This window comes from Rhinolophus hipposideros (assembly GCF_964194185.1).
Source record: "Rhinolophus hipposideros genome assembly, chromosome: 12".
Classification (NCBI taxonomy): domain Eukaryota; kingdom Metazoa; phylum Chordata; class Mammalia; order Chiroptera; family Rhinolophidae; genus Rhinolophus; species Rhinolophus hipposideros.
Genome location: NC_138058.1, coordinates 19,382,907 through 19,395,578, shown reverse-complemented (window position 1 = coordinate 19,395,578; position 12,672 = coordinate 19,382,907). Strand labels below are relative to the sequence as shown.

The 12,672-nt window shown below is 40.1% G+C and overlaps 1 protein-coding gene across 4 annotated transcripts in view; it reads left to right on the top strand.

The window, feature by feature from the left end:
* Positions 1-12,672, top strand: part of CTNNA2 (catenin alpha 2) — a 1,066,300-nt gene that overhangs the window by 354,953 nt on the left and 698,675 nt on the right. For all 4 annotated transcript variants that reach the window (XM_081068568.1, XM_081068571.1, XM_081068569.1 and 1 more), the window contains one exon: positions 5,236-5,439. In XM_081068568.1, coding sequence (XP_080924694.1) covers positions 5,236-5,439 — 204 coding nt within the window. The remainder of the gene's footprint in view (positions 1-5,235; positions 5,440-12,672) is intronic.

The window sequence follows — 12,672 nt, the reverse complement described above, 5'->3', positions numbered from 1 at the left end:
TGTTGTTTTTTTGTTTTTTGCTCTTGAAATCATAGCTGTGGAGTAATCGTCTCAGGAAATATTTCTGTACATCCCACCTCCCAACTGTGCAAATTGCCCTCACTCAGTTATTCCTTAACATCATCGGTATATTTTCCAAATTACAGTTGGTTGTATATGTTTTTGTTTTTGTTTTTGACTAGACAGTGAACCTCTTGAAGTAAAGGGTTATTCATTCTGTGCTCTGAGACACCTACGTAACTGGTACCCATTTGTTGACTGAATGTCCATACTCTCCATCACCCATTTGAAGGACAAACTGATCCAGGTGACAGACAAAAACACAGTGTGACAGATGACACTTATGCCATTATATTTGATTTAGGAGAGTTCCATAGTTTGTTTGTTTTGGTTTGTTCTTGTTTTTGGAAGAGATACATATTAATAATTGTAATTTATTAGACTCGACTGAATGTGTGCAGTCTGATACAGTGGAAGGCACACTGGGCTGAAAGTCAAAAGACCTGTGTTCAAATCCTGGTGCCCTCATTTCTTGGCTGCATGACCATGGGACAACATCTCTGACATTGTTATCCTCTTCAATAAGATGGAGACAGTAGTATGAAGGACACAGAATTGCCGACCTCTCAACCCATTTATAACGCTTTTACAGAGGTCTATCTACTGCCTCCTATTGTATCAGAGCCTGCATCGTGCATAACACGATGTTCCGTAATTATCCTGAACTTTTAGATCACATAACTTCTTGTAGAGAAAATTGATAATAAGTGTGATTTAAAAGCAGTGCTCTTGTAACAATTGTATGTGTAGTGAGTACAGGTAAATGTATTATTCTGGGAGGTAGTCTTGTACTATAGGATCTACTGATTTAGTTCAAGGTAAATTTATTGTAGAGTTCAGTATGGGAAACAATGGGAGATCAGGTATGTAGGACTAGAGCGACCATTACAGCACTGACTGGATGGCAGAGTGGAACCCTAGACTCCTTTGCTTGGAGATGAATTATTGTGGCTGCTGTCTGTAAGGCCATGCTTTCCAAGTGCCACTCCATAAACTGCTGGAATGAAAATATTTTTTTTAAAGTAAAGATATTATTAAAACATAGGATAAGTAAAAGTTATAAAACACAAAGTATGCAAGTCAAATAAGCAGAATGAAAATAGACAAAAGAAATTAAAGTATTTAAATAAAAGAAGAAGAAAAAATATAAAGTAGGAAATGTAGGTCCACAATTTTCAAATGAACTAGAATGACAATACAAGATGGAACAGAAAGATCAGAAAGACAGAAAATTGAATGGGCTTTAAGAATGCAGATAGACTTAGGTATTTAAAATGTAAAATCTCAGGGGATTAAATAAATCAGTAGAGTTGGGAACAGCATTAAGTCGTCTTGCAGGAGTACACTTTTGTCTTAAAGGGAGAGACAGGCCTTGGCCTTCGCCTTTCTTTGTTTCATGGCTAGCATGTTACAAACTTGAAACATTCCCTCAGTGACCTAGGAGGGAGAGGAGTTTTGCTCCTGGACGCTGCTGCTGCTGCGCCCCTTCCCGCCAGTAGAGGGCAGCTGCACAGAGATGTGAGGCCAGGCTGAGCCCGTGGATGCAGTAAAAGGAGATCTGTTTGCGGATCTGAAATGACCCTGAAGTGTGCTAGCAAAGAGAACCTGCTTAAGTGTTTCTTTTTCAAGTCACTCCCAAGTAATGCAGAAGCAAATACTCCTCCTTCACTCCTTCACCTCCACGTTGGCTTTCATGCTCTATGTCCTGCTCAGGATTCATCTCCAGGAGTTGTTGTTTTTTCCCTCTTTCTTAAGCAACTGCAATCTTCTAAGCCCTTGCCTTCCTTTGGTTTCCTTTTGTTGTTGTTTGTTTGTTTGTTTGTTTTCTTACTCTCTTCTTATTTCCTAAAGCCTGTTTGAAATCTAGCCAGGTCTCTGCGCGCGCGCGCACACACACACACACACACACACACACACACACACACAGAGGTATATGTGCACTGCTCTTTATCTTTATGCGTTTCCTCTCCCTTGAGTGGCTTCTCCCCTCCAGCCTTTCCATCCATCATTGCAATGCTCTCTATCTCCACCACAGATATAGATTGGAATATTGTGAATTTATTATTTCTTTTCCAGGGAGATTTTTAAAAAAAGCTTTCCCCCTGTGATCTATAAATAATGAATAATTCCATTAGAAATGTGATGAATAGTGTAACTTGTATGTAGAGTTTTGTAAGCTCAGTTTCAGTGCATTTACTTTCCTGACAGTCCCGGGCAGTGACAGATAGGCAGCTAATTCGGCTAACACTGCAAATTCTCTCTCGCCACATTTCCCAAAGTGTGTTCCTTTGGTTGTCACAGAAAATGCATGTTTTTTTTTAAAGGGGACCCTCTCTATACTCAAACAGGTTTGAGGACTGTTGCAGTAAACTTACTTCTTTAATGCAGAACTCCCCAGAGCATTTCAGGTGATAATTTGCTCTGGGCCATGCAGGATTTCCAAAGCATATTTGGCCACAAAACTTATTTTTTTCTTCAAAACAGTACATCTCTAAGCTCAGTGTTCCATAGAAAATAATTTAGAAAGTAATGGTCTAATGACAGTAGTACATTTTCCTCTGTTCTACAGAGAAACTGTTTTACAATAGCCCTATTACAGAGTTCAAATGTACCTCAGTGTGTTTCTATCAAATTGGCACTTCTTTATATTTTTAGTCCAAAAGTGTAATAAAAAGCCAATATATGATTTTTTAGTCTTCTGAAACCTCAAAGCAGAACAACTGATTTTCATTATGTGTTATGATAGTATGAGTTTCTTTAAAAGGGTTCTTTGAAAATCAGTAATCTTTATAAAGGAAAATAGTCTAAATATATTTTGATCAGGTGTTTCTTTAATTAGAATATCAGTACTTATGCATGTTACGTGGTAAAAAATTATCATAAATGCATCAACTGAAAAGCAGTAGAAACGAAAAATAGGGCGAAAAAGAGAGAATTCAAATGGATCCTACTTGGAAGAGTCATTGCAGACGCAGCTGTAGCACAGATAGCAGATGTAGCGGGACACCTGTGCTCCCCTCAGCTGTCCTTTGGGAATCTCACCTATAAGGATACACCCTGCAAAGACATCCATTGTCCAGAGGTCTCTGCATGATTTTCTGACACTATTTAGAGGACTACTAAGGCCCAAGGGACAGCGTCTGAATCCCACCATTCTGAGTTAAGAAAAAATTATCTTCTTTCTAAGATATAAGAGAGTGCAGATGGGAAGGTGGTCTGCATGCCAAAATATGCCACAGAATAGTTTAGCTCCTGTTTGCACAGCCTCATGCATTTGCTCTTTAAACTAAAGAGGGAGCTTTGACCAATGAGTCGTTTCCTAGGAAATCCAAGATTCCAGTGGACCTCTGATCTCGTCTGTGTTCAGTGGGTGCTTCTCTTTTTCTAAGTTGTCACCTGCTTGAAATCAGTCCTCAGGAGTTTATGGTCCTTGTGCTGAAAAGCTCTCTACTATGGAGATTGATATTTTAATAATAATTAGAGGCTCAGATGCTTTGAGCATAGCTTTCTGCAAACACCTTAGAATGCTTTGGAGAGGCAAGGCAAACCTTCCCAGAGTACCTAGTTCAGACCTATTTTGTAATTACTAAGCAGTTATGTTATATTCCATTAGGAAAAAAAAAAATCACACAAGTGTCTTTTATTCCTTCCAGCCTCTTTTTAGCACTAAGTATTCTCGTAAACACATAGTAGGTACAGAACTGGTGACAGATTGGCAGAAGTGTAACTACCTACTCTCATTTGCTTCTCTATTATATTTGTAGGTAGATACATTTTGTCATACACACACACACACACACATACACACAAGCACGCACACACTTGACAAATGTTTGAGGAATAAGGAACATAAAAGAGAACAGTAAGGAATGGCAGTATCACCCTAGGGTCCTAGAGCTGGAGGACCATTTACTCTATCACCACCACTCTGGTCCTTGGACCGTTGAGAGCGCACGTCCAATGAATGTGAGCATTCCATTTTCTGCAGCAGGACATTCCACTTTGGTTAACCTTGTTTCTTGTTTTGAGCAGAAAAGGGGTCCCCAGTGGAAACCAGCCTTTGGACAAAGTCAGAGTTGCCTATCTCATGCAATTAGTTATCACACACTTCATCAGTCTTTCTGCTCCCTTGACTTCCTGGGAATAATATTCAGGTTGTGCTCCTATCCCTCTGTGTTTCTTATTTCTTATTTGATTCGTATCCTTCTGCATACCCTTGGAAATTGATATTAATTGGGTCTACTTTGGTCTGCTATTCTTGTTCACTTTCCTAGTATACTATTCACTACCTTGTGTCCAAATCCCCCTGATAGTTTCCAGGTCCTTATACAAGCTGTTGCATCTCCTGAATTCTGGATGCATATTTCTTCCCACTCCTGGATCGCTCTGCCTGCATGTTTCCAGGCCCCTCAGACTTAGCAGGGGGCAAAACTAAGCTTAAATCCACTGTGACACCTTCCTTTTAGGAAATATCTCAATTTTTCACTTTATCTAGTCTCTTTCAGTCTCCTTAGCATTTCTGTCAGGACACTGTCAGTTAATGGTTGGAAATCACACACGCACACACACATGCACACACACATGTACACACATTGTGAATCCTTTTGTAGCACACAAGTTTAAATACAAAAGATATTGGTTCCTAGTACGAAGTAACCTGTGCTGAATATGCCTATTGGATGCTGTTGGAACCCCTACCATGGTGTTTTCCCCTTCTCCTGAGGCAGATGTCATGTGTACAGCAGTCACCACTAATGTAGCCTAACTTATTGATTACATATCATGTTCTAGCTCCGGGGCTCTACAATCTTCCCACGATCCCCCAAGTGCTGCACTGAAATGGGCTTTCTTTGAAGGCCACACATTTTTTTTTTAAATGCCAAGCCAGTATCACAATGTCTTTTGAAAACTCTTCCGTTGAGATAGGCTTTGCCTAGAACACATTCTTCAAATGAAATGTGCTGTTTTCTCCCTGAAGATTCGATTTCGGGCACCCTGTCTTACAGAAAGTTGATACTTTGTCAAGGCCACTTTGTCAAGGATTTGTGTAAGTAACCAGTTTCTTCTCCACGGAGAGTCTTGTCCTGGCCTCGGATATTCCTGGTTTAGGACACTGGGTGCAAAGGCAGTTGTCTCTTCACTGCTGATCTATTATTATTATTGTACTACTTTCAGAATAAGATTATCCTGGATCCCATGACCTTCAGCGAAGCCAGGTTCCGGCCATCCCTGGAAGAAAGGCTGGAGAGCATCATCAGCGGTGCCGCGCTCATGGCCGACTCCTCCTGCACGCGAGACGACCGGCGCGAGAGGATCGTGGCCGAGTGCAACGCCGTGCGGCAGGCGCTGCAGGACCTGCTCAGCGAGTACATGAATAACGTAAGTCCTGTGCCCTCCGTGCTCACGTCGCGGTGGGACCCGGTGCGCCTTCTGATGGCTCTTGGAAAGATGCATAGCTTGAAAAGAGGACAGGTGTCCCCAAAAGAGGGTCAGAGGAAACCATAGGGCGGCTTTGGGAGAGTCTGATATCCTCTCAGGATGTATTTTGGTATAGAAGCGATTAGTGGAGAGTAAACTCTTTTAAGGAAAACTTTGGCTTTTGATTTGAGTCTTTGGTACTTGTAGTGGCTGGCCTTTGAAGTAGGTAAGGTTTCAGTTGCTGAAAGGGGATGGTTGATGGAAATAACTGAGGATATACTTACGTCCTCTTTTACAGAGGGCACTATCAAAGCAGAGGCTAGCTACAGATACTAGTCTTCATTCCTAATAGGCGTTAATAAGTACAATGGGTTTTAAATGTGTGTGCAGAGTTGGTGGAGGTGGAAATGTTCTAACTGCAGTAAAACTTGGAGAAACTGTAGTGATTTGTTGTGCAATTAGAAATTCTTGCAAGAGTGAGGCTCCAAGTTTTCAAATGGGGAATGGTGGTATCTACTTGTACTTGCAGCCGGGATGATAGCTGTCTTCCATCACAATTATACAGTGGTCATTTCTTGTATACCTGAAAACTACAAAAAGGAGGTGAAATCTATATTCTTTGCTTTGAAACATACTGAATTATGTTTGCGTTGATTTGCTACATGCATTCACCTGAGGGGATGTTATGGCTGCCCAGGGCTTGCAACTGAAAGATACTGCTGTGCTGAACTCCTGGATTTGAGACAATTTAGCATAAAGTGGAAACGTGTAGGTAAAGTGAGGTCTTGGCATTACATGTTGAAGGAATGCCCTGTGTACTGCTCAGGTAGGGGACAGGGGCACTGAAACTCTGCTCACAGCTCCTGAAGGCCACACTGGGCCTGTTAGAAAACCCAGAGGCAATGCTGAGATGAAGCAGCCAACCCATGTCTCTCCCTCCACCCAGGTTATTATTACAACTCTTATCCCTAACCGACCTGCAGTCCATGGGTCGAGCCAGGAGTCAGCATTGATAGAACAGTGCAGCTCCTGCCAGACTCTCCAGAGAACTTGGAGCTGGCAAGCGAAAAGATGTAGAATGTGCTACAAACTAAAAAGCAAACTCTGTTTCCTTTTCGTGAACCTTCAGATGCTTTGATTTTGGAAGACTTGTTCGTTTTTAGCACACAAAGATTAAGGTGTGGATGCCTCACGGGGTGCCCAGCTGCTTATGAGGACCACTCTGTAGGACCTGGGATGGCCAATGCTTTCTGTGATTTGGGTCTACAGTGCAATGCAGGGTAAAGCTAGAAACATTGTTTGCCTTGTCTCCCACCGTGAGGGAATCTTTTGAATAGCGGATTTAACAAAAACAAATACTTACAAAATCTGGTATTGTTTTATTTGTTGTTGCTTTGAACAGAATAACAACAGGCTAATTACTTGCATGTGGAATTTGGTTTTATATTAACACATGCTGATAATTTCTATCAATGAAGAATTATTGCCAAAGAAGGCAGTAGAAACTGAAGAGATCACACTGATGGTTAAGATCTCAATATAAATAAATCAGGACAAAAGCATGTTTCTGTGAATAGAAATTATAGAATGTGATTAAAGAAGAGTTGATCCAGGTGTGACATGTAATTTTCAGTTCGGTGTCTAGAATCCTGTCAAGTAAAAGTTTTTTCTTTCCATATAAATTCATTTAGATCAGCAGAGCTGATGGATTTTTGTATTTTATTGACTCCAGGTACTTGTTTTTCTGTTCACAACCTTGTGATTCAGGAATGTTTTGTATTTTTATTGAAAACTTGGTTTCTACTTTGGTACGGTTACACATAATACAAAGGAGAGTTTAGTGTCTAAATTTCAAAGTGTGCAAATTCTATTCACATTGAATCATCAGAATCAAAGGCTGAAATAAAACACCTCCTATTGACTTTTATATAAACTGTGTAAAATCGACTTGGACTTCACACTTCTTTGGTGATTTTAAAGTAGAATTGGATGCAGCTATTCAAGCTCCATAATTTGTGTCCAATGCACTCATTTCTACTGCCACAATATCAATTTATATTTATTTTGATAGACCACATAGTAATATAAAAACACATACAAATCTGTGTCCTGACTGAAAAGTCTGTTATAGTTAACAGCCACCAATAAATTAGTGAGTCATGCCTACGCTGTTATATTTCTTTTTCGATATTATAAGCTCTGGAAATAAAGGTATTGTCAAATTGTCACCCTGTAGATATTTCATCTTGATGTGGTAGGCAATATCATTAAGATAAAGAAGCCATTAGACTGCGGAAAAAAATAAATAAAATTGACATGACTGACATTTCTGGATTCTAAAAATCTCCTGATCAGTCCCTCATAAAGAGTCAAGTTATAATGCTCACGTGTCAGTGTAGCTGTTCTATAGTCATATACATGCCAGCGTATGGATGGAGGGAGATGGAGATTGGGGAGGAGAGCTGTGCACTAAATGGCTAGGAAAGGGAAGTCTGCAGGTGGCGTGACCCATGGATGAGCCACATGGGTTACAGTGAGCTCAATAGGGTATCAGTTAGATATTTCCACAAAGGTTTTTCAAACTAATGAATGTGTGTGTGATTTGAAGATATAGCAACAATTGTGCACTTGAAAGAAACTGTGGTATGAGATGTTCACAGCTGGGTGAACAGATGCATGTGGCAAAAACTCTGATCAGAGTGTAGTCGTGCTGGAAAAGACTATTGGGATAGTTTTAAGAAAGTCCTAGGTGATCTTAATTTGGTTTATGAATTTGATAATGTAGCTCAAAGTGCAAAGAGTCCTAAAAATACCTCTTTAACTAGAACATCATTTATTGTGCATATGTGGAGGCCGATGGGCAGAGACTCTTTTGCAAAAGGAAGTGTGACCTTTGGAGTAGCACCATCAGCTGTCTGTTGGAGTGTTATGCTGCGTACTATAAATAGTTCCAAATTGTAATGAAGACATAAACTTTTCTCTGGAATTTATAATTTTGTACAGCTTTTTACTCTGGCAGTAAAACTCTTTTTTTTCCCTTTGAATCACCAAAACAATTTTAAAAGTGACCCCATGTTAAGTGAGATATTTTATTGATAAGAATTTTGTAATGGATTTAAATTTGGAATGTTGTAGTCATTCAACAAGTATGTATCGTGTGCCTGGCTACTTTGTGTCAGGCACCGTTCTAGACCCCTGGGGATACAGGAGGGCGCAAAACACAAAATTTTCTGCTCTAATGTAGCTTACATTCTCTTTGGGGGAGACAGAAAATGGATAATTTGAGTAAGCATTATCTCAGACCATGATAAGTGAATGGGGAGGTATAAAACCTGGAGACAGGGAACATGGTTAGCTTGCAAAGGGTTCATTGAGAAGATGACATTTGGTCAAAGATCTCTAGAGATGAAGGAGCAAAGAACATTGGAAGTGCAAGGAGCAGCAAGGTCAAGTGCCTTCATGTGAAAAGGGTGCCTGGGTGCCTGAGGAACCTTCACGGGGAAGCTCACTTGACTGTTGTGAGTGGGGCATGATAGGGGATGGGGTCTACAGGGTTACAAGGTGTCAGACTGTTGCCGTATGCACCTTTATATGGGATGAGAGGCTACTGGAGAGTGTCAGGCAGAACATACCACGACTTAGGTGTTGTAGACAGGGCATAGGGTACAAGGGATAAGAAAAGCAGGAAGGCAGATGAGAAGCCTTTGGAATAATTCATGAGAGGATGGTGGTTCCAGCATTTGGTAGCAATAGAAGTGTTCAAATTCTGACCATATTTGAAACAAAATTTGCTTAGAAAGTAGCCAATAATAACAGTCTGTTCTCTGAACATGAAATGGACACTGAGCCATGTGTATGACAGTTGAAGTGATCTTAGCCACAAAACATGGTATCTTCCGTGGATATCTTTATTTGGTTTTGGTTGCACAAAAAATTCTGATCTACTCCGATGTAGTAACAATTTATAAATAGCACACTTTGCAATGCTTGGGTACTCCACTAGACAGATTGCCTTTGACAAGGAAGTTAAGTCGAAAAAAAAACTGGTTTCAAAGTCCTATCACCAAAAATATCCAAGTATGCTTCACATTCTTATACACATAAAAGACTAGAAAAACGTAATTTGTATTCTAAGGACTAGAATTAACTGCAGAACTGTAAGAAGATGTGTTACATTGTTACTTCTCTGTGCACAGTTCACTGTTGGGCTTCCGTTACAATATGTGATAAGCAGATAGATAATGCTTGGACCTTGTGGGGTGTGTGCTGTGCAGCACCGTTTAGTTTTCTCCACACAGACACTCTGCATTGCTCCAGACTGTTTGTTCAGGACTAGTGTGTCACTGCAATTTTCTTAAACAGTCATACAAATAAAGTTTAACTCTTTGCACAATGATGGCAGAGAATCAGTGGCAACAGGTAATGACTTGCTGGTCTCTGCCGTGTTAAAATGTGGCAGGTTATTTTTTAATTATATTTTTATAAATAATAAAATAATATAGTTTTACAATATATTTAAATCCAACTTTTTTCAAAACTGTTGAAGCATCTAAGTGGATCCCTGGGGACAATTTGTAAACTGCTTTTGTAAAGCACAGGTTACAAGCTCATGAGGAGAAATCTTTGTGGGGATAAATGCACATATGACAAGTGCCCGAAGGGTCATTGTCATAGCCTTTGATAGAGAGTGAACTTTAATGTAAAGGGAGTTCCTGGGGGATCTTGTTTGTGAGGGGTTGAGGTCTGAAATGAGGTCTTAAAAGGTCATTTCCAGCTCAGTTCTGGGGTCCACACCACACCCAGGCTCTAGCAAATAACACTATCGGAGTAATATGTGAAGTGACCCCCAGGGCTAGGGGAGCTCTGCAGATAGGGGGCTTTTAAACTTTTTTTTGGGGGGAGGGGTGCAAAAGATATGTTCACTATAAAGAATAAAAAACAAAGAAGAAAATGTTTACTTGTTCCCTAAAGATAGTCTTGTTCCTTAAAGATAAACATCATTAATCATTTTATATGTCTTTCCAGTGTTGTTAACTTATATGAGTGATATATTCATACACACACACGAACACACAAACACACACAGACACACACATGTATATTATACCTTAAGTATAAACATGGAATAATTGTAAAGGGTGTTTTGTAATCTGTTTTCTTCCCTTCATATATTGTGAATCTTTTACCTTATCAATAAACATCCTCTAATCTTATGTTTACTGGCCACATAGCATTTTATTATATAAATATGCAATAATTCATGTAGAAGCAAATCATTTTGAGAATATTTTCACAGAAAAGTGTTGGAAAAGATACATAGGGAAGACCTTGAATGCTGGCAATCTGGAGTACTGATTTAGGTCTGAAGTGTGACTGAGAAACGAAGTGAGGACACAGCTTTACAGTTTCTGCGCTTTAAATGGGGATCTCTGAAAGTTTAGTGCAATGTAGATTTTGTATGTAAAGAAATTTTAAATGCTTCTGAGTGTCTATTTAAAACGATCATATGTGTGTTTTCTCTGTACTTTATTGATTTTTATGTATAAATTTGACTTTCATTTATCAGAATTTCTCCAAGTTGGCTATATGTAGTACTACCAAGAGGGGTCCAGAACAAGTATTAGACAAATTCAATACTTGGATTTAATCCAAGATCCCAGAAAAGACATTGAAACTTCTGAAAAGATGTCATCAGAAAGATCACTTTGTCATAGAAATTGTTATACTGCCAAATTTCTCCCAGACCAGAAAGTAGGAAAAAGACTGAATAGTTGTTATCACTTAAGAAAGAGTAAGGCTAATTATTGGTTAAACATAAAATTTGTCTCCGTTATTATCTAGGCCTTCTCCTTTCTCTCCTTTCAGTTATTACGTAGAAGAGAGGGTGAAATTCACAGAAGTCAGTTTGGCTGATGAGTTTCTCAAGTAAAAGTTTTGGTTTAAATGGAACACCAATTAATGTTTAAAAATGTTCGTGGGACACGTGGGAGCTCGTGTTGCCCAGATATGCCCATAATGGCCCTCCACTTTAAGGGAGAATTAAGTTGTCTTCATGGTATTGGTACCTTCATTCAAAGGCAAGTTTCCTAATGCCTCCAATTTGGTGCCTGTGGTAAGAAAGTTTTCCTTGCCTTTTCCTTATTTGCATCTTTCCTTCTCCCTCTTTCTACTCTCAGCCTCCAAATATGTTCCGTGTCATCATCTCTTTTAACTTTGAGCTTCAAATTCATCTGCACAATTATGCTTTTCATATAAAACCTTTGCTCCGTGAAAGACGTATTTTTAAATTCCTTTTTAAGTTGGTATTTCTTGCCTAGGCATTGAAAAAGTACAGGTAGGTTACCATCCCTTTCTCTGAGCTGTAACACTGTCCTTTGCATCTGTTCTTCCTAAGTAATTAATATGTTTGGGATGGGGAGTCTTTGAATAGTGCAGGAGATGTCTGCCCATGAATTACGGCATTTGTACCCCTGTTTGTGGGCACTTGAAGGCTGTTTTCAGTGTGACTCCCAGAAGTACCCCAGGACTACTACAGGACAATGCACACTTTTATTTTTAAAAAATCTTCCTTCTTCCTAGGTTATTATTGCACTCCTTTTCTAGTCATGTTCGGCTGAGTTTGCTGTAATGGGATCTCAGAAAGCCAAGGAAGTTATGGACAGGCATGCTGGGTGGCACTGACTCAGGCATAGGTGGCGGGAGAATGTCCAGCCATGCTGGTGGGACATATTCCCTGGGGGGGAGATAATGAGGGTGAGAGGGTGAGAGCTACTGTGCCAGATTTAAGCATCCCACAGAGCATGAGAGTGCGCTGGGATGCTCCGGGAGGGGACTCCGGACTGGCAGGTGGTTGGCTGACATTATGTCATCTGCACACAGTATCCACTGGAGCTATAGAGCACAGGTGTAGGTAACACCCGGTCTCTGTGGGAACATGGTAGATCTCCTTGGTCTTGAGCCCAAAGTATGTTAGTTATCTAGTGGGAGACTTGGGCCTTTTGAAAAGTACATCATGTTGTACACATTTGCTATTACTTATTATCAGCTTGTGGTAGACAACTGAATGGCTTACAGGATCCCAGGACAGATGGGCTGAACTACATGTGTTTCCTTTGGATCATCAAGGTCAATTCTCAGTGCAATCCCATACACCGTCACCTTGGCCAGGAATGGTCCTTCCTGTATGAAGCCCTC